The 23,137-nt window shown below is 47.4% G+C and overlaps 1 protein-coding gene across 2 annotated transcripts in view; it reads left to right on the top strand.

The window, feature by feature from the left end:
- The window catches only part of LOC137642794 (glutamate receptor ionotropic, kainate glr-3-like), a 117,432-nt gene that overhangs the window by 35,611 nt on the left and 58,684 nt on the right, over positions 1 to 23,137 (top strand). For both annotated transcript variants that reach the window (XM_068375651.1, XM_068375650.1), the window contains exons 6-7: positions 12,422 to 12,639; positions 13,121 to 13,301. In XM_068375651.1, the coding sequence (XP_068231752.1) occupies positions 12,422 to 12,639; positions 13,121 to 13,301 (399 nt within the window). The remainder of the gene's footprint in view (positions 1 to 12,421; positions 12,640 to 13,120; positions 13,302 to 23,137) is intronic.

The following is a 23,137-nucleotide window of genomic DNA, read 5'->3' on the forward strand; positions in this document are numbered from 1 at the left end:
TCCTTCAACATCTCAGCTTTCACACCATCCATACCAGATGCTTTTCCTACTCTCGTTTCATCTAGTGCTCTCCTCACTTCCTCTATTGTAATCTCTCTCTCATTCTCATCTCCCATCACTGGCACCTCAACACCTGGAACAGCAATTATATCTGCCTCCCTATTATCCTCAACATTCAGCAAACTTTCAAAATATTCCGCCCACCTTTTCCTAGCCTCCTCTCCTTTTAACAACCTTCCATTTCCACCTTTCACTGTCTCTTCAATTCTTGTGCCAGCCTTCCTTACTCTCTTCACTTCTTTCCAAAACTACTACTTATTCTCTTCATATGACTGACCCAATCCCTGACCCCACCTCAGGTCAGCTGCCCTCTTTGCCTCACGTACAGGTAATAATGTTAGATTAAAAACTGCTAATGGGAAGATCTCATCCAAGATGTCTTTCAGAAATAATCCATAGTTTTCTCCTCCATTTTGCAATGGAACTGTCAGGGTTTGAGGGCGAAATATGAAGAACTTAAGCTCCTAATTCATGAGCATTCCCCCATAATTGTATGTCTACAGGAAAGTATGCTTGATTCTAACACTCCTAGTCCTCGAGAGTATGTTAGCTATTGAACACCATATAATCAACAAGCAGAGAGCCATGGCGGAAGTCTTGTATACATTCGTTGAGATGTTCCCCAAATACCTATGTCTATACGTACAACCCTGCAGGCAGTTGTACAAATTGATATAGGGAGAAAATATACAACTTGCTCTCTGTACTTACCTCCAAATGATAATATTTTATATGATGATTTAGCAGAGGTCATTCAACAACTCCCTCAACCTTTTCTCTTACTGGGAGATATGAATGGTAGACATCCTTTATGGGGTGATGTTTTGGCCAACACAAGGGGCAATATTATCTCATCAATTGTGGAGAATGAGGATGTGGGACTCCTTAATACAGGAGAGCCCACGCACTTCCATGTTCAGACAGGTACTTTGTCATGCATTGACCTTTCAATTGCAAGTTCTAACTGCCTGCTTGATTTTGATTGGAGGACATTAGATGATTGGCATACTAGTGATCATGCACCAATCATTATAAACACCAACAAGGGTCCGCCTTTGCAAAGATCGCCACGTTGGAATCTAGACAAGGCAGACTGGGTTAAATTTTCCGAGCTAAGTGAAATCGAAGGGAGAGCTGAACAGTTTGAAAGTATTGATGATGCCATAGACCTACTGAATGGAACTCTTCATACAGCAGGAATCAATTTGATTCCCAAAACCACAGGACTATTCAAAAGACAACCAGTCCCGTGGTGGTCCTCAAAATTAACAGCCTTGCACAGAGCCACCAGAAAATCCCTGACTAGATTGCGTAGACGCCGTACTGATGAAAATTTGATATCATACAAAAAATGTAGAGCACAGTTCCGTCATGCCATGAAAGAAGCTAGATGCCAATCTTGGGTGGCTTTTGTTTCCTCCATTAATAGTAGAACACCACCATCTTCTGTATGGAGGAAAATAAAAAAAATTGCAGGCAAATTTACCCCGAACCCACCACCAGTGTTGAAAGTGAATGGTCAGTTTGTGACTGAAGGAAATGAAGTTAGCAATGCCCTGGCTGACCATTTTTCAAATGTATCGTGCAAGAGTGTAGCAGCTCCTGGTCACCAGTACAGGAGCATTGAAGAAAAGAAAATTTTAAATTTTGCAACAGGAAGGGAAGAATCGTATAATTCTCCTTTTACTGAAAGAGAACTTGATTCCGCACTCGCTACTTGCAACGATACAGCTCCTGGACCCGATGGAATTCCATATGCAATGGTTAAATATGTACATTTTAATACAAAGTTATTTATTTTAAGTATTATTAATAGAATATGGCATGATCATAGTTACCCAAGTGTTTGGGAACTAGCCATTATTTTAACCTTTTTAAAACCCTGTAAGGACAAGTTTTTAGCAGCAAGCTATCGACCTATTGCATTGACTTCGTGTTTATGTAAAATCATGGAGAAGATGGTCAATGTAAGGTTGATGTGGTACCTTGAAAAGAAGGGTATTTTATCACCAATTCAATGTGGATTCAGAAAAATGCACTCAACAACTGATGTGTTAATACGACTTGAGTCCTCTATTTGTGAAGCCTTTGCTTCCAAACAGCACCATGTGACAGTTTTTTTTCGACCTTGAAAAGGCATATGATACCACATGGAGATATGGTATACTTAAAACAATTCATGAACTAGGATTAAAAGGAGAACTACCACTATTTATTCAGTCATTTCTTTCGCATAGAGTTTTTCAAGTGAGAGTGGGGGAAACTATCAGAGAGTAAGTGTCAGGAAGAAGGAGTTCCTCAGGGGAGTGTGCTGAGTGTAACCCTGTTTGCACTAGCAATTAATGGGATATCCTCAGTCATTCCCCGGGATGTTCTCTCAACATTATTTGTGGATGATCTCTCAATATCATTTGCTGGCACTAGAATGGCAATGGTTGAGAAAAAAATCCAACTCTCTATTGATAAAATTATCCAGTGGGCTGACATGAATGGATTTAAGTTCTCGACAAGTAAAACTACCATTGTCCATTTTTGTCGTATCCTGGGAGTACATCCAGACCCGGATATATACATTAAAGGTCAATGGATACCATGTGCAAGTGAAACTAAATTTTTAGGTTTGATATTTGATTGTAGGCTTATATGGGTTTCTCACTTGAAAACATTAAAAGCTAAATGTGTTGAAGCTCTGAATATCTTAAAAGTATTGTCCCATACATCATGGGGGGCAGACCGCAATAGTATTTTAAAATTATACAAGGCCTTGATTTTTTCCAAAATTAGTTATGGATGTGAAATATATTCTTCAGCCACCCTAAGCCGGTTAAAAATATTAGACTCGATACATCATGCAGGTATTAGATTGTCTACAGGAGCTTTTAAAACCTCGCCTATCCCAAGTCTCCTTGTTGATGCTGAAGAGTTACCTCTAGACCTTTACCGAATGTCTTCCATTATTCGGTATTGGTTTAGATTGCAAAGACTCCCTAACTCTCTAGCCTTTCAGACTGCAAGCCTTGTAAGATACGCATCATACTTTGAGTTGCACCCAAAATCTCCTCAACCTTATGGCTTTCGGGTGAAACGATTATTAAATAGTCTGGATATAATTAGAAGTAAGGTACTTCCATTCAAGGTATCATCAACGCCTCCATGGAAATTACCAGAGATATCTTTTTGTAAATATTTTATTGGAGATAAGAAAAATATGTCAGACCTGGAAGCCAGGTCTCTTTTTAATGAACATGTTAAAGAACATAGAGGATCAACTTTTACCTATACTGATGGCTCCAAATCTGATGCTGGCCTTGAATTTGGAGTACATAGTAATGGTTTTAATTGTAGAGGTGCACTTCCTCTGACCGCTTCCATATTTACTGCCGAACTGTATGGCATATTAACCGCTATTGAGAAAATAGCATTGGAGAAGGAGGGTAATTTTACAATTTTTAGTGATGCAAGGAGTGTCCTTCAAGCTATAGAAGTTTTTAATTCTAATAACCCTCTAGTTTTAAAGATTTTAGAATGGCTTTTTATTATTGGACGGAGAGGTATAACAGTTCAATTTTGTTGGGTTCCAGCACATGTAGGTGTGTCTGGGAATGAGAAGGCAGATTCACTGGCTAAGAAGGCTGCATCCGAGTTGCTGCCAAGAAGGTATCCCATTCCCTGTAATGATATCTTACCTGACATCAAGAAATTGGTTTGCAATAAATGGCAACAGCAATGGGATAGCCTAGATGGGGATAAAATGCGAGAGGTAACAAATGTCATATCTCCTTGGAGGTATAATATGATGCCCCGAAAATGGGAGACGTCTCTTTGTCGTCTCCGTATTGGTCACACTCGGTTGACACACGAGTTTCTGCTGAAGGGCCTACACCAACCGTATTGTGACGACTGTTTAGTTCCTCTAACAGTGAGGCATTTGTGGACCGAATGCCCCAATTATAACAACTTAAGGAATAGATATTTGTTTGAGGCTCGAGGTGAGGGTGGCAGGTTCATCCTTGCCAAGATTCTTGGACATAATGTGTCCTACTATGCAAGTGCCATTTTTAGATTTATTTCAGAAGCAGGTCTTCTGAAAACTATTTAACTTTTATGACATTCAACTTTTATGATTTTAAATGAATACTCTTTTATTTGTTGCTGTCTCACAGGATTTTTTATACAGGAGAGGGGGTTCCCAGCCCCCTCGTCCCGTCCCTTTTAGTCGCCTCTTACGACACGCAGGGATAACGTTGGCGCTATTCTAATTGTTTTATGCCCCCGCGGCCACAGGGGGCAGGTTGGGCTGTGGCACCCTAGCAGTACCAGCTGAACTCGGCTGAGTTCCTGGTTAGGCTGGAGGAACGTAGAGAGTAGAGGTCCCCTTTTTTGTTTTGTTTCTTGTTGTTGTCGGCTACCCCCCAAAATTGGGGGAAGTGCCTTTGGTATATGTATGTACTCTTTTATTTTTTATTTTTGTATACATAAATTAAATGTTACCGGCGTCAACATTTAAATCAATCAATCAATCGTTCCCCCATCGCACCAATGGGGGAAACTCCTCCTCTCCCTGAGAAGTCTTCTCGATCAGGGGTGGAAAAGAGCCTGCACCCATCGTTACTCCAGTCCTGTATCCCTCCCAGGAGGGAACCGAAGGACTCTAAGACGATTCCCAAGTCGTCGGCAAGGATCAGACAGGAGCCAGCTAGACCTTCGGAGGATGTCCACGAGTCCCCCTAGGAAGAGCCACTGGGGACAGGAGACTTTGCTGCCAGTCCTTCAGGAGGAGAGCACCAAGAGTCAGAACACGCGTTCTGGCAAGTTCTGACCCTCATGAGGAACCTCAACGGGATTCCAGACCCAGAGATTCCTCCTCATGAGGGTAAGGACACGGTCTTGGACCGTGTCTACGGCACCCAGAAACCCTCTAGGGCCAGTGCAGCTTTGCCCTAGTATCAAGGGATGAAGAGTGCCAGAGACAAGGTCGAGGGCCAGCTCTCAGAGCTTGCCTCCTCCAGTAGATCCAGCGCCGCTAACAAGCTCCTCCCTCCTCCTCGAGTCCATCAGAGGAGGTACTTTGAGATCCTTGAGGAGACTTGTTTGGGTCTTCCAGTTCACCACTCCATGGAAGAACTCACCAGGGGAGTCCCTCTAGAGAGAGACTCCAACCGGCACGTGTCCTATTCAGCAACTGAGATCCTAAGCCAGGAGAAGGTGGCGAAGTGTGCCATGCAGGCAACTTTGTGGCTTAATATCTGGCTGGGGTCTCTGGGCATCCTGGTGCGGTCTGAGGACCTGTCCAAAGAAAGCACGAGGAAGGCACTGGAGACATTCTTGCTCTCAGGCACGCGGACCATCGAGTTTCTGGCTCACCAAGTCTCGAGCTTGTGGGCCAATACAATTCTCAAACGACGGGACGCAGGGGCTGAGAGATTCCACCAAAAGGTCCCCAGTTCGGATGTTAGCAGGCTCAGACACTCTTCCGTGCTCAGTAAGAGTTTGTTTGAGCCTAAGGACGTGGAGCTAACCACTGAGAGGTGGAGGAAGTCCAACCAGGATTCCCTCATCCATAGGGCCCTGACATCGAGGCCCTACAAACCTCCAGCAGCCCAACAGCCCCGTCTGGCTAAGGACGCAAAGAAGACGACAGCAGCAAAGCCGAAGGTGTCTAAGCCCTTTCCTGCCAAGAGCAGAAGGAGCAAAAAGTCCTCCAGGGGAGGTAAGAACCCTAGAGGAAACGGCCGAGGCCGTAGACGCTAGGATTGGCAGTCCCCCTGCATGTCCACCAGTGGGGGGATGCCTACAACGTTGCGCGGCAAGGTGGCAGCAACTCGGGGCAGATACCTAGACGATTTCCGTAATTGGTCAGGGTTATCGAGTCCCGTTCACAGCTTCTCTACCTCCCCTGACAGCGAATCCAGTGTCGTTGTGCTCCCTTACTATCGGATCAGTAAGGGGGCAGGCCCTCCGGGCAGAAGTCCAGACCATGTTGAAGAAGGACGCTCTCCAAGAGGTAGTGGACGTGTCCCCAGGCTTCTACAGTCGACTTTTTCTTGTAAAGAAGGCGTCTGGAGGCTGGAGACCAGTCATCGACCTGTCAACCCTGAACGGGTTTGTCAAACAGACTCCGTTCAGTATGGAGACGGCAGACACGGTCAGACTTGCAGTGAGACCGCAAGACTTCATGTGTACACTGAACCTGAAGGACGCGTACTTCCAGATCCCATTCCAACCGTCTTCAAGGAAGTACTTAAGATTTTGCCTAGACGACAAGATCTACCAGTTCAAGGTGCTGTGTTTCGGTCTCTCCACAGCCCCTCAGGTGTTCACAAGAGTGTTCACCCTGATATCATCGTGGGCTCACAGGATCGGCATCCGTCTTCTTCGTTATCTGGACGACTGGCTGATCCTAGCGGACTCGGAGGCAACCCTTCTTCGCCACCGAGACAAGTTTCTTGAACTTTGCCAGGATCTAGGGATCATGGTAAATCTCGAGAAGTCCTCTCTGCAGCCCTCTCAGAAACTGGTATACCTAGGCATGGTCATAGACACCAATCTCCACAAAGCCTTCCCATCAGACGACAGGATAGCAAGGCTGAGGACGGTCGCGAGGCCTTTCCTCAATCGAGAAGAACTTCCACCCCAAACGTGGTTACGTCTCCTCGACCACCTCTCTTCCCTGGCCCGTCTAGTTCCCAACGGTCGCCTCAGAATGAGATCTCTCCAGTGGCGACTAAAGTCCCGGTGGAATCAAGGACACGATTCCCTGGACACTTTGGTCCCTGTGGGTCATGCGGAACAGACTGACCTCCAGTGGTGGGTGGCAGACGAGAACCTACAAAAGGGAGTGGATCTTCTCGTCCTTCCCCCGGATTTGATGTCATTCTCGGACGCATCAAAGAAAGGGTGGGGGCCCCACGTTCTGAACCACAGGACCTCAGGCCTGTGGTCTGAATCAGAAAAGTACCTTCACATAAACCTGCTAGAAATGAAGGCCGTGTTCCTGGCACTTCAGAAGTTCCACCAAGTCCTGGCGGGCCACTCTGTGGTGGTGATGAGCGACAACACCACGGTGGTGGCTTATATCAACAAGCAGGGAGGTACCTTTTCAGAACAGCTATCCCATCTTGCAGTAGAGATTCTGAGATGGTCCGAAGTCCACTCGATCACACTAGCGGCTCGCTTCATTTCAGACAAAAGGAATGTGCTCGCCGACAGTCTGAGCAGAGCGACGCAGATAGTGAGTACTGATTGGTCTTTGGATCCTCAAGTAGCCAACAAAGTCCTGACTTTGTGGGGTTCCCCGACTGTGGATCTGTTCGCTACAGCGTTGAACTTCAAGCTCCCGCTGTACTGTACTGCTCCCCAGTCCCGGACCCCAAGGCTTTCTGGCAGGATGCCTTCCAACAACGGTGGGACAACATCGATTTGTACGCCTTTCCCCCGTTCTGTCTGATGAGGAGGGTGCTCAACAAGATCAGAATATCGGTCAATCTATCAATGACCCTGATAGCTCTGCTATGGCATCACGCAGAATGGTTCCCGGACCTTCTGCAACTCCTCGCGGAGGTTCTGAGAGAACTCCCTCCATGTCACGAGCTACTCAAACAACCACACGCCAACATCTTCCACAAAGCCGTAGCTTCGCTTCGACTTCACGCCTGGAGACTCTCCAGCATCTCCTCACTGAGAGAGGATTTTCGCAACAAGTTGCGAACAGGATGTCTGGACACCTGCGCAAGTCATCCGCAGGGGTCTACCAGGCGAAGTGGCGAGTCTTCTGTGGTTGGTGTCGTGGAAGGGGTATCTCTCCACTCGATGCCACTATTCCAGCAATAGCGGAGTTCCTCGTGTAATTGCGGGAGGAAATGCGCCTTTCAATCTCGGCAATGAAAGGCTATCGCTCAGCCTTAAGTCTTGCCTTCAGGCTTAAAGGAATGGACATTTCTTCCTCGCTGGAACTTTCCCTTCTCATACGAAGTTATGAACTTACCTGCCCTCAGTCGGAAGTGAGACCTCCTCCATGGAACGTGGTTCGAGTTCTCAGGTCTTTAAAGAGACCTTCTTACGAACAATTACGCCAGGCTTCAGATCGCCACCTTACCTGGAAGACGGTTTTCCTGCTAGCGTTGGCGTCGGCCAAGCAAGTCAGTGAATTACATGGTCTCTCTTACGACATGCTCATTCAAGGGGATGGGGGAGGAGGTAACGTTCAGATTCGTCCCTGAGTTCATTGCCAAAACTCAGAATCCGGGAGTGCCGGACCCTAGGTTCGACTCTTTCCAGGTTTCAAGTCTTCGTTCTGTAACAGATGACCCAGACCATCTCCTACTGTGCCCAGTGAGGAGTCTGAGGTTGTATCTTAAAAGAACAGCTGCAGTTTGTCCCCAGGTGCAAGCCTTGTTCACGAGCTCTGGGAAAACGAAGAGGAGGGTCACCAGGAATACTATCTCGGCCTGGATTCACAAGGTAATACACCTGGCCTTGAATCCTGACCCTTCTCCGGCACGTCGCCCTAGAGCGCATGATGTCAGGGGCATAGCTACGTCCCTGGCCTTCAAGAAAAATTATTCAGTGACGCAGGTCCTGCAAGCTGGGGTGTGGAAGCGTCAGACCACCTTCACAGCTCACTACCTGCAAGACGTGACACACAGGAGGCTCGATACGTTCTCTATCGGCCCTGTGGTGGCTGCACAATAGCTGGTCTAACCTCAGGCTCCTTAATGGACAAGTAGCAGAAGGTTGAGGGCATTGTTACCCGGTTTTAGTCTGCGTGAATGAAAAGATCTGTCTGGCCCTTATTCTTTTCTTCATTCTCTCCTCCCTTGAAGAAAGCAGCATCCTGGGTTCTCTGCACAGCTGACCTCGAACCACTGCAGGTAAACCATGCTCCCTTGTGTTCCTAGTATTAAGTGTAATACTGTCATGTCCCCATACCCTGACGAGGTGGTATTGGGAGATTTCCATCTGAAGAACTCCAGGTCAACTTCCTAGGACGAGTCACTTCCTCACCTTCACACACAGCTTATGTAGGCCGCAGCAGTTTCACAGCATGCTAGCGAGGCGCAGGGACTCCTTATTTCTTGAGTACTTACACACTCGAATATGGAGTCCCCGGGCAAAGCCAAAGCCAGTATGGCAGGGATTACCTCCCTTCCAAAGGGTTAAGTCACCCCATGTAAATAGCGTGGTTTGTATTTCAGTTACGGAACAAATGACAAATTCGTAGATAATTTGTATTTTTCCTATCTATACAAACCTTAGCTATTTACACATATTTGCCCGCCAGCCCTGTCCCCCGGGATAAGTCCTACATCTAAGCAAAGTGAAGCACTCACTAGTGTGTGTGAGGGGGAGGGGCGTTAGCAAGCTACCCCTACCTACCCCCCGCTAACTAGCGGTGGGGTAGTAAACCCTCGTTAAAATTCTAATGGCTCGTCATTCAGCTACGCCGAAGTAATTACCCCCATGTAAATAGCTAAGGTTTGTATAGTTAGGAAAAATACAAATTATCTACGAATTTGTCGTGTTCCACAGGATGATTGAGACAGTCCCCACCCAGTGCAGTACTTGAACCCATGCAGATCAATGCATCAGCCTATGGGCTGAGTAGGGCTCAACTCGCAGCTGTGCCGGTCCAAGGTGAGCACGGCTGCTCACCTTAGATCGGTACAGCCTTACTAACAACCAAATACTAATCGAGGTGCTTGAGTGCTCTTTTTCACCTTTTACATGGATGATGGGTTATTGTTATGGTTTATTTTCTTTCTCAATGTACTTTGATACCTCCAAAAGAGGAGATGTCACTGCTCATTTCAGGGCCTGCGGGGTAGAATGCTGTGGATTGAGCTGAGCCGGTCAGTGACCAGTGCAAGTTCCGTGTTTCCAAGCACTGATCCTAGCTGAGCATTTTACCGCACTTGGTCACCATAGTGAGGAACACTGTACCTCCCTGGCTATCTGACACCAGGGATCATTTTGTGGACATGGAACAAGACCATTAATGTCGTTTCATCATTTACCTCCCAGTTATACATTCCTTGATCCATTTCGTATTTGAGCAGTTGTATTCGAAGGAGACAAAACAATTCCCAGAGCGGGTTAGTAGCATATCGTCTCTAGCCTGAAGTACTTCTAACAAACTGATAGACTATTACAATAGCTCATTTTGGGCTTAGAGATGATAGTTTTTCTACGGATCGGATAAGTGCTGAACTACTTGTGTATCTTCCAAGAGAGTGATATTTAGGCAGCTGTGTATCAGAACTTCATCTGCCATGCAGTATTCCTCAAGGACTTAAACCTTTCAAGGGAAACCATGGCCAAGTCTTTAGGGTGACGTACCCCACCTTGTGATAATTTACCCCATTAATTCAGTCTGCCAGACCATGAGTCCAATATGGCTAATACTTCTGCCATACCAGCAGCTAGTAATGATCCCCCCCTCCCCCCCCCCCCCACCAATTAAGTGGCAGCCTCAAGTTGAGTGGTGTCCCATTCAGTTAGATATCAGGCATAGCCCAAGAAAGGTGCTCTCTACAATGGGGTCTGTAGAGAACATGTCTCCAGCCAAAGCACCTGTCAGCAAATAAGTGACTTCCTTGCATGCCTCTGCTGAAGAATCTCTTCGTAGAGTTTCTATCCCTCCTTTTAGGGGGAAGGGTCAATGCTCAGAGAGAGTCTTCTGAGCAGTCTTTCTACCACCTTTGCTTCTCAATACTTCATGGACCCACAGGTCCTTGGGCCCCTTTCTTTGGTTCATGAGGTGGCTGCTCAGCAGTCGTGTAAAATTCGCAGCGCCCGAAAGGGAATAACACAGTACTTTGTGTATCTTATCTAAAGTAATAAGTTTTTACATAAGTCTCTTCCACCCCCTCCTAGTTCCTTTCTCAATGGGAGGCAGCAGTTGTAACCTTTACAAGCTAGTTGGACATCAGATGTTGGTGAATTACATGATGGAATTTTTTGCAGGCAACTCCTCCATCCTCCTGGTAAATGGGAGGTGTGTGTCCGTGTCTTACCAAACATTTCTCTTGATGTGCCTGGTTTGATACTGCCAATATCTTCCTTTTATGGAGATTGGTTTTCTGTTTCCTAGTATTAGCTTCCTTTTATGCCAGTACTGGCTGAGTACCTAACATCTTTTATATCCTAATAATTAGCTATTAGGAGAGTGTTGGCATCACTTTCCTCACTCCTGTATGGGACTAGGAAATATGACATGACCAGGAATAGAAATAATCCTCCAGTTTGGTTCTAACGGTCTTCCTCCCATCAGTAAGTGAGTCTGTTTTAAAGGTTGAAAGATATGTATACTTGTAAGAACAAATAACAAACTTTAAAAGTAAGTAATGTGCATTTTTCCTATTTACACAAACCTGAGACCTTTAAATTAAGATTACTAGTAGCCCTCAAGTTTATCTATTGGTATATGTACTTGGAGCTGAAGATTTTGAACCCCCCTTCACCTTTTTGTAATTTACGGACATTGCTCACTTGCCCACTGGCTCTTGTACCTCTTTTCTTGAGTCCAGCAGTGGCTACTCAATATTTGTGTAACACTCCCTGCTCCCTCAGGGACAAGTATCCATCTCATCTAATGTATTGTATTCAGCGTAACTCTTGAGAAAGGGTAGATTGACTTACTTTTATACCTCTTTCTTGTTCCCCTCTCATGAGAGGATGCAGCATCCTCAATTATTACACACTGGTTGGACATCTCCCAAGAAGCAACTCTCCCATCCTCCTTACAAGGTTGAGGATGGGTTGGTGTATGCCAAACATTTCTCATGCGGGTTTGTCCCTGCAGATATCATTTCCTTGTAAGGGAGATAGGTTTTTTGTGACCTAGAACTGGCTTCCTTTAAAGCCAGTACTGGCTGAGGCCCTAACAGCTTCTATATGCTAATGGTTAGGAGGCTGTTAAAAGCACATTCCTTGCACCTATATTGGATCAGGAAGGATGACATCTACAGGGACAAAGAAAAACCTCCTTGTTTGGTTATAGAGAACTGCCTCCCAACAGAGTAAGTATCATCTTAATGGATGAAAGATTCATACAGTATTTGTGTACAAGTAAATACTGTATAAGATTTTAAAAGTAATTTGTATTTTCTCTAGTTATGCAAACCTTAGCCCTTCGTGTTATACTTCCCTCCCTCAACCACTCCTAAGGCAAAAGGTCAGAAGTGTCTTGACTTAGGCAGGTGGGTAATTAACCAATTTCCTTGTTAACAATTCAATGGTCTTCCAGCTTGGACTGAAGTCATCTATTTAAAGGAATCAGCTTTGTATAGCTAAGAATTTTTTTTCAACAACCTCTGAGGTCCTACTGCACTTTACTTCAAAAGTATACGAATTTCACCCACAGGCATACCCAAGAGATTCGCCCTTCGTGGTTATCAGCGTCTGATTTTTGGCAGCTGGATGTTAGTCGTGCTGATGGTGCTGTTTAGCTACACTGGGAACCTTGTCTCCCTCCTGGCTCTGAGATACATTCCACAACCCATTCAGAGCATCAAGAAACTTATCAGTAGTAGAAATGGCATTATCATGCAGCCAAATACCATTGTTACGACTGCTATCACGGTAATTAGAATTCCCTCTTTAATTCTCAAGTTTATGAATTTGATGAGAATACTGTACTTGTAAATATTTACATGAATTTTGTTGTAATATCTGTGTGAAGAATATTATTATACACATTAGGATAAATATGTCAAATTATCTTCAAAGATGAGGAATGTTTAGAAATAAAAACTGACTTTGTTACTGATGACTTGAAAAGACAAAAATTTAATATAATGTTATAAGCTGAATCTTAAGTTGCATCTCATATATCAGGAAGCAGAACTCCAAGAAACTAAATTACACTATGTATATCAGATTTAATTAACATGTTTGTAAGACCTATTTTGTGTATAGTGTATTCATATTGTTTTTAAGAATTTGTGAAGCTTTTTATTGTAATGTGCATGGAATATCTGCTTACTTCTGTGGTTTCTGTCTGAATCGTCTTCTGCCAAAATACTCGTATACATATATTACTATGATTTTTTTGTTTTTATAGAACGCAGAATCAGGCGAGTTGGCAGAACTCAATCGACTGCATGATTATGGACTTTACAAGTATAGCTCTGCTTTAGAATTTCCCAAGAAACTGGACACTTTAGTAAGGAGGGGAGATCACGTGTTACTTATCACCAGTCTGGAATCTAGCTTGTTGATGGCCAAGGACTTTGCAAAAACAGGTAAAGTTTTATTCATTTTTGCTGAAAAGAAACTTCATGACTTCAATGCCTATTTTGTAGTCTGATTTACTAATGGTATCAGGTTTTTATTTACATGTATATATAAAGCGATGAATAATGAAAAATTTATTTCAAGTAATTTTTCACTTCTGCATATATGTGATATATGACTTGAGATGTATTATGCAATATAGTGGTGCCTTTGATTTGGTGTATCATCAGACAGTCTCTTTTAGACTTTATATCTATTCATAGGTAGTAGGTTGACCAGGGCACCAGCCACCCATTGAGATACTACCACTAGAGTGTTATGAGGTCCTTTGACTGGCCAGACAGTACCACATTGGATATTTCTCTCTGGTTACGGTTCATTTTCCCTTTGCCTACACATACACTGAATAATCTGGCCTATTCTTTACATATTCTCCTCTGTCCTCATACACCTGACAAGACTTGAGATTACCAAACAGTTCTCTTAAGGGGTGAACTACTGCACTATAACTGTTCAGTGGCCACCTTCATCTTGGTAAGGGTAGAAGAGAGACTTCAGCTATGGCAAGCAGCTCTTTGTTCCGTAACTGAAATAAAAACCACGCTATTTACATAGGGTAATTACTTCGGCGTAGCTGAAATGACGAGCCATAAGAATTTTAACATGGGTTTACTACCCCTCCGCTAGTTAGGGGGGGGGGGGTTTTAGCTTGCTTCCCCCCCCCCCCCCTCACACACAGTGAGTGCCCCACTTTACTTTTGGCTCGGAGAGTTGACAGACTTGTCTGCGCTCTCCTCCATTGACTGCCATAATCTGTTTTGCTTTTTCTTTCAGTGTGTGTTTGAAGTTGGCCTCTATTCTTTCATCATGCGTACGTGCCCTGGACAAGCCGGCTGCCCTTGTGGTACCTTGGACACCGATCCTCACTCCTTATGCCCTCAGTGTAGGGGCCAACGGTGTGATAGGTCTAACGTATGTATCGAGTGTAGGGAGTGGTCTACCTCCCAGTGGGAGAGGTTTGCCCAGCGACGCAAGAAGAAGGCTAAAAGGGATATTTCTCCTTCAGAGGCTCCTTTGAAGAGAGAAAATCCCAAGACTTCTTCTTCCGTAGCCCTTTCCTCCTCCGAAGCTCCCACTCGAGCGGTCTCTCCCGAGAGGCCGGCGATTGGTAGCGTAGACCGTATTGCTGTTGACCGATCCCGGGGTGCGGGAGAGGTAGTTGCCTCCCATAGCGAGGCAGCTGCCCCTCCTCCCCTGGAGGAGGATTTAAATATTGATTTTCCTGTTAATAATAATGATTTATTACAGCTTTGGGCTTCCTTGGGGCTTCAGGGTTTGCCCTCCAGGGAAGCCCTGTTTGACATGATCAAACTGGGTGCGACTGTTAAACAATCGCCGACGACAGCAGAGATAAATCCTCTGTCGGTCGTTGATGTTGTTGTAACGGAGGCATCAAGTGGTTCTGCTCAAACTCGTGTGCCTGTTGTTGCTGAGGTAGCTGAAGGCTTAGGTTCCCCCTCCGAACATTCTTCGAGGGAGTAACTAAGTCCTACGGTCTCTTCTTCCGGTGATTCTCCCCCCCGGGGGAGTTCACTAACAGAGACTCCTCTGCGGAGGCCCTACGAAGGTCAGAGTTCTGATCCAACGGCCCCTCGTGGGCGTATAAGGCGGAAGGCTCATCCTCCCCTTGGCCGTAGAGGCCTTCTTTCTCCTCACAAGGGAGTTAGGAGGCGCCTCTTCGGCTCGTCATCCCCGCAGTCCTCTGCGGAGGAGACAACTCACCGATCACCGTTCCTGCCAGCTACCACTTTAGACCTCTCCAGGGATCGTTCGTGATCCCCGTCGGAGGATGGTCGTCCTTCGGGACTTTGTATCCAGTCGCCCTCCAGACATGCTGTCCTGCCATCTCCTTTCCAGGAGGATGCGCGCTACGTGTCATCTAAACCTGTCATTGCGCAGGCACCGGTCCCTTCGGGGCAAAAGGGCAATGAGCGCAAAACTGCGCATCATACCCTTGCGTGCCAGGTTATACCTGCGCGCCCTCCTGCTGTTGCTGCTGATCCTGATATAGCACCACGGCGCTCACCTCCGCGCGTGCGCGCAAATGTTCCTGTTAAACGCCAGGGTTCCCCTGCGCGCCCACAACCATCGGCGCACCCGCGCCCACCTGCGCACACGCGCTCACCTGCGCACACGCACCCGGCAGTTCCTGACAAACGCGCGGTCCAATAGGCACCTAAGTTAGCTCACACGCGCTCACAGGTGTCTCTAGACCCCCAACACTCTTATACTACTAAGGGTGATGCGCGCCAACCTAGCGCTGTTCCTGTTATAGCGCAAACGTGCTCGCCAACGCATCAGCGCGCTTCTACATCACAGCGCGCAGTCCAGGAGGTTCCCAAGATAGCGCACGGGCGCTCACGGGTTCCCCTGGACTCTGCTAACGGCGCGCAATACAAAAACTGCGCACAATGTTCCAGTAGCACGCAAGGTTCCAGCTGTGCTCCCAGTTCCAGTTGTGCGCAACGCGCGCCCATCCCAACAGCGCACACCTACACGGTCAGTTCCTGCTGCACGCCCATCGCAACAACGCACACTTGTGCGCCTACATCCTGATGCGCGCCATGCGCCCCCACGATCCCCTGCGCGCCTGGCTATCTCACGATCACCTAAGGCAGCTGCACAACCTGCACACCTCGCCAACGCGCGAACTCGCCCTCGCGCTATCGCCATGCGGCGCAATCGCGCCCACGCCCGGTCGTGAAAGACACGCGCCAGCATGCTACCGCGCACTCGCGCTCATCAGTAGCCCATCAGCCCACTGTGCGCCCTCGCATCCAGCCTTCTACCCCTCCTCATAAGATAGCTCCTGTGCACTAAACGCCCTCGCCATCGCCTACGCGCGCCTGTGCCCTCAACCTCGCACGCCCACGCCCACACTCACGCGCGTGTGCGTGAGCGCGAATATCCTGCTGCGCATGATTCATTTACACGCGATCCAGATCAGTGCTTTTCACGCGATCACCAGCGTGATCGGCGCAACGATCGCCAACACGATCACGCCCGAGTTACATCAGGGGTACAGGCGGACAGGTCAACATCGCGCTCCCCTCCCCGCAAGAAGAACAATGCGCTCGCCGGAGGAGAGGAGGTTTCCGGACAGGTCTAAGGATCTTTCTTCTTCCTTCATTGCAGATTCTCAACAGGCGAACCCTCATGTGTCGACTCTTCCAAAGGATCGAACAATCCCCTTCCCTTCAGGAGTATCTGACAGCGTGACTGTCAGCCAGCAGCCCTGGTTTGGTACCATTGTCAGAGTGCTTATGCAGGCAATGAAGCCTGTGCTTTCTGACTTGGGTCACAAATCAGTGGTAACTTCCTCCCCCCTGAAGAGGAAGAGAGGAGTCCCAGATGTGGTAACTTCTCCAAGGACTATCCTGTCCCCTCGCAAGTCCTTACGTAAGGCTCCTACCCCACTTCATACTTTCTCTCCCTCCTCTGCGGATGAGTATTACCCATCCTCAGGAGAGCCGGAAGATCCGGTCCGTTCCCCCATCGCACCAATGGGGAAACTCTGCTGCTTCCTTAGAAGTCCTCTTGTGTAGAGGTGGCAAAGGCCTTACATTCTTCATTGCTGGAGTCCTGCATCCCTCCTAGGAGGGAGCCGAAGGACTCGAAGACTGTTCCCAAGTCTTCCGCAAGGACCCGACAGGAACCAGATAGACCTTTGGAGAACGTCCGCGAGTCTCCCTAGGAAGAGCCTCTGGGGACGGGAGACTTCGCTGCCAGTCCATCAGGAGGAGAGCACCAGGAGTCAGAACATGCGTTCTGGCAAGTCCTGACCCTCATGAGGAACCTCAATGGGATCCCAGACCCAGAGATTCCTCCTCGTGAAAGGAAGGATACGGTCCTGGACCGAATCTATGGCACCCAGAAACCCTCTAGGGCCAGTGCAGCTTTGCCCTGGTCTCAGGGGATGAAGAATGCCAGAGACAAGGTCGAGGGCCAGCTCTCTGAGCTTGCCTCCTCCAATAGATCCAGTGCTGGTAACAAGCTCCTCCCTCCTCCTCGAGTACATCAGAGGAGGTAATTTGAAATCCTAGAGGAGACTTGTTTGAGTCTTCCAGTACACCATTCGTTGGAAGAACTCACTGGGGGAGTCCCTCTTGAGGGACTCTCCAACCGGCAAGTGTCCTATTCCGCAACTGAGATCCTAAGCCAGGGGAAAGTTGCGAAGTGTGCCATGCAGGCAACTTCGTGGCTGGACATCTGGCTGGGATCTCTGGGCATCCTGGTACGCTCTGAGGACCTGTCCAAAGAAAGTACCAGGAAGACACTGGAGACATTCTTACTCTCAGGCACGCGAACTATCGAGTTTCTGGCCCATCAAGTCTCGAGCTTGTGGGCCAACACTATTCTCAAGCGTCGGGACGCAGTGGCTGAGACATTCCACCAGAAGGTCCCCAGTTCTGATGTTAGCAGGCTCAGACACTCTTCCGTTCTTGGTAAGAGCTTGTTTGAGCCAAAGGACGTGGAGCTAGCCTCTTAGAGGTGGAGGAAGTCCAATTAGGATTCCTTCATCCACAAGGCCCTGACATCGAGGCCTTACAAACCTCCAGCAGCTCAGCAACCCCGTCCAGCTAAGGACACTAGGAAGACAATGACAGTGAAGCAGAAGGTGTCTAAGCCCTTTCCTGCCAAGGGCAGAAGGGGCAAGAAGTCCTCCATGGGAGGAGGCAAGAATCCTAGAGGGAACGGCCGAGGCCGTAAACGCTAGGATTGGCAGTCCCCCTGCATGTCCACCAGTGGGGGGATGCCTACAAGCTTGCGCGACAAGGTGGCAGCAACTCGGGGCAGATACCTGGACGATTTCCGTAATCGGTCAGGGTTATCGTGTCCCATTCATCTCATGTCTACCACCCCTGACAGCGATTCCAGTGTCATTGAGCTCCCTTACCATGGGATCGGTAAAGGGACAGGCCCTCCGGGCAGAAGTCCAGACCATGTTGAAGAAGGACGGTCTCCAAGAGGTTGTGGACGGGTCCCCAGGCTTCTACAGTCGACTCTTTCTTGTGAGAAAGGCGTCTGGAGGCTGGAGACCAGTCATCAACCTCTCGACACTAAACGGGTTTATCAAACAGACTCCGTTCAGTATGGAGACAGCAGACACGGTCAGGCTTGCAGTGAGACCACAAGACTTCATGTGCACACTGGACCTGAAGGATGCATACTTCCAGATCCCAGTCCACCCGTCTTCAAGGAAGTACTTAAGATTTTGCCTTGACGACAAGATCTACCAGTTCAAGGTGCTGTGCTTCGGTCTCTCCACAGCACCCCAAGTGTTCACCAAGGTGTTCACCCTGATTTCATCATGGGCTCACAGGATCAGCATCCGTCTCCTCCGTTATCTGGACGACTGGCTGATCCTAGCAGACTCGGAGGCAACCCTTCTTCGCCACCGAGACAAGCTCCTCGAACTTTGCCAAGATCTAGTGATCATGGTAAACCTCGAGAAGTCCTCTCTGCAGCCCTCTCACGAGAAGAACTTCCAGCCCAAACGTGGTTACGTCTCCTCGGCCATCTCTCCTCCCTGGCCCGTCTGGTTCCCGACAGTCGCCTCAGAATGAGATCTCTCAAGTGGCGACTCAAGTCGCGGTGGAATCAAGGACACGATTCCCCGGACACCCTGATCCCTATGGGACAACCGGAACAGACGGATCTCCAGTGGTGGGTGGCAGACAAGAACCTACGAAAGGGAGTGGATCTTCTCGTCCTTCCCCCGGACTTGATATTGTTTTCGGACGCATCAAAGAAAGGGTGGGGGCCCACGTTCTGAACCACAGGACCTCAGGCCTGTGGTCAGAATCAGAAAAGTACCTTCACATAAACCTGCTAGAAATGAAGGCCGTGTTCCTGGCACTTCAGAAGTTCCACCAAGTCCTGGCGGGCCACTCTGTGGTAGTGATGAGCAACAACACCACAGTGGTGGCTTATATCAACAAGCAGGGAGGTACCTTTTCAGAACAGCTATCCCATCTTGCAGTAGAGATACTGAGATGGTCCGAAGTCCACTCGATCACACTAGCAGCTCGCTTCATTCCGGGCAAAAGGAATGTGCTCGCCGACAGTCTGAGCAGAGCGACACAGATAGTGAGTACCGAGTGGTCTTTGGATCCTCAAGTAGCCAACAATGTCCTGACTTTGTGGGGTTCCCCGACTGTGGACCTATTCGCTACAGCGCTGAAATACAAGCTCCCGCTGTACTGCTCCCCAGTCCCGGATCCCAAGTCTCTCTGGCAAGATGCCTTCCAACAACGGTGGGACAACATCGATGTGTACGCCTTTCCCCCGTTCTGTCTGATGAGGAGAGTACTCAACAAGACCAGAATATCAGTCAACCTTTCAATGACCCTCATAGCTCCGCTATGGCATCACGCAGAATGGTTCTCGGACCTTCTGCAACTCCTTACGGAGCCTCCAAGGGAACTCCCTCCACGTCACGAACTACTCAAACAACCACATGCCAACATCTTCCGTAAAGCCGTAGCTTCGCTTCGACTCCACGCCTGGAGACTATCCAGCATCTCCTCAAAGACAGAGGATTTTCACAACAAGTTGCGAACAGGATGTCTGGACACCTGCGCAAGTCATCCGCAGGGGTCTACCAGGCGAAGTGGCGAGTTTTCTGTGGTTGGTGTCGTGGAAGGGGTATCTCTCCACTCGATGCCACTATTCCAGCAATAGCAGAGTTCCTCGTGTATTTGCGGGAGGAAATGCGCCTTTCAGTCTCTTCAGTGAAAGGCTATCGCTCAGCCTTAAATCTTGCCTTCAGGCTCAAAGGAATGGACATTTCTTCCTCGCTGGAACTTTCTCTTCTCATACGAAGCTATGAACTTCAGTCGGAAGTGAGACCCCCTGCTTGGAACGTGGTTCGAGTTCTCAGGTCTCTAAAGAGACCTCCCTACGAACCACTACGCCAGGCTTCAGATCGCCACCTTACTTGGAAGACGGTGTTCCTGCTAGCTTTGCCCTCAGCCAAGCGAGTCAGCGAACTACATCGTCTCTCATACGACATCGCCCATTCAAAGGGATGGGGGAGGTAACGTTCAGGTTCGTCCTTGAGTTTGTTGCCAAGACTCAGAACCCGGGAGTGCCGGACCCTCGGTTCGACTCTTTCCAGGTTTCGAGTCTCCGTTCTGTAACAGATGATCCAGACCATCTCCTACTTTGCCAAGTAAGGAGTCTGAGGTTGTATCTTAAGAGAACAGCTGCAGTTCATCCCCAGGTTCAAGCCTTGTTTGTGAGCACTGGGAAAACGCAGAGAAGGGTCACCAGGAATACCATCTCAGCCTGGATTCGCAAGGTAATACACCTGGCCTTGATTCCTGACCCTTCTCCGTCACGTCGCCCTAGAGCGCATGATGTCAAGGGCATAGCCATGTCCCTGGCCTTCAAGAAGAATTATTCAGTGACGCAGGTCCTGCAAGCTGGAGTGTGGAAGCGTCAGACCACCTTCACAGCCCACTACCTGCAAGACGTGACCCACAGGAGGCTCGATACGTTTTCTATCGGCCCTGTGGTGGCTGCACAACAGCTGGTCTAAACCTCAGGCTCCTTAATGGACAAGTTGCAGAAGGTTGAGGGCTTTGTTACCCGGTTTTAGTCTGCATGAATGAAAAGGTATGTCTGACCCTTATTCTTTTCTTCATCCTCTCCTCCCTTGGAGAAAGCAGCCTCCTGGGTTCTCTGCACAACTGACCTCAAACCACTGCAGGCAAACCATGCTTCCTTGTGTTCCTAGTATTAAGTGTAATACTGTCATGTCCCCATACCCTGACGAGGTGGTATTGGGAGAGTCCTAGCCTAGATTTCCATCTGAGGAACTCCAAGTCAACTTCCTGGGACGAGTCACTTTTCACCTTCGCACACACCTTACGTAGGTCGCAGCAGTTTCACAGCCGCTAGCGAGGAGCAGGAATTCCCTATTGTCTGAGTACGTAAACACTAATATGGAATCCCCGGGCAAGCCAAAGCCAGTATGGCAGGGACTTACCACCCTTCCTAAGGGTTAAGTCACCCCATGTAAATAGTGTGGTTTGTATTTCAGTTACGGAACAAATGACAAATTCGTAGATAATTTGTATTTTTCCTAACTATACAAACCTTAGCTATTTACACATATTTGCCCGCCAGCCCTGTCCCCCGGGGTAAGTCCTACCTCTAATGTCATGCCGTTTCACACATGACTTTTCACTAACTCTTACCTTCGTCAATTGTCCCTACCTAAGTTCGGAGGCACCATTCAATTTAGGACAATCGACTTACTCCTGGCTAGCCTATCTATAACAAACCAAGCCTTGACATAGGCTAATACTCTAAGCCTAGGCTTAAGGTAACTTGACTCTTGCTGTGGAGAAGGACGGATCTTCATTTGCAGTGGAGGTTGAGGGAAAGGCTGGTTCCTGGGGGTCTTTTTATTCTTACAAAAAGCTTAGTACATGCTCGGTACTCCAAACTGGAACCCTGTAATACAAAGTCTTCATTTAGGACAGCGATCCTATGTCAAACAACAGACACTTCATAGCCTAGGCTACACTGTACTCATACCTAACCTACTGGTTATACTGCACAGTTAGCCTGGCAACTCAAAGACTAACTTGACAAATCTGAGAATAATATTACAAATCTTAACTTAGGGTTGGTGGCACAGTTCCAACCACATGCAAGCACAGCATAAAGTAGTTTCAATACTGGCAAAATTATTGTACTTTATTTGATACATTTGAAGAAAAAGATAACCACAACAGACAATGTCAAGTGTTATTACAACACATACATGATAACAAGAACAAGTGCATACCTTTTACAAGGGAGAAGGTAAGAATTTCACATAATAATACGGGGGAGCAACATTTCCCCTCTACACTGGTCGTTGTCGGCTCAAAGAGTGTGTTCTGAGCTTACTTAGCACAGTTACGCTCGAGGCTCACACAACTACTCCTTTGTTTACCTTGGCACTCAATCACAAACTCTCGACCATAGACACAACTACTCCTTTGTTACGCCTCTCTACCTCGGCGTATGCACACTCGATCCTACACCATCTCAACTACGTGTGGCTAACATAACATTTTGATGAGATGAAAACCAATTCGTTTATTAAGTCTAAAAATCGTAAATGGAATTACCATTCAGTTAAATGAAGCATTTCTGTCATTACATCACTTTACCCCTACGGAAATTGGTTTTCATTTATCAAGAACTATCAACTAACTGCAAAACCTAGGGTAGAAAACAGATCTAACAACAACAAGTTTTATGCGCCATGAATAGTAGCCATCTCTCAGCCGGATATAGGCCACAACATTTAATCTTCAAGGTCTGCTGTCAGACATACAGAGCAAGTTGTGGGACGCCACCCTTAAGGCGCGTTTCTGCCTAACCATCCTAATAACCTTACCAAGTTAAAACACCTATGTAAGAGTGATCTTAAATTCAATTAAGACCCAGTCACTCCTCATTAAGGGTATAATCACTTAGGATTATTTTTCTTACAAACAACCTCTTCATGTCATTCAGTCTCATGCACTCAATAACCCTAAGCAGGAGAAAAGTACCTTTGAAGATAAAATACCTCTTAAGGCATCCTAATGACTAACTTACACATCAGTTACAAAACTTGAACAACTCCACCAGAGTTTGTAAAGCTTTTGGATGGGGTTGCTCTTGATACACAACCTCAACCGAGTACAGGTTCATGGTAACGAAGTGTTATTATCAGATCCATAATCTATGAACATAACCCATAAAGACACTTGGAAATTAACATAATTGTTATATGCAT

The sequence above is a fragment of the Palaemon carinicauda genome, chromosome 6, assembly GCF_036898095.1.
Source record: "Palaemon carinicauda isolate YSFRI2023 chromosome 6, ASM3689809v2, whole genome shotgun sequence".
Lineage (NCBI taxonomy): Eukaryota > Metazoa > Arthropoda > Malacostraca > Decapoda > Palaemonidae > Palaemon > Palaemon carinicauda.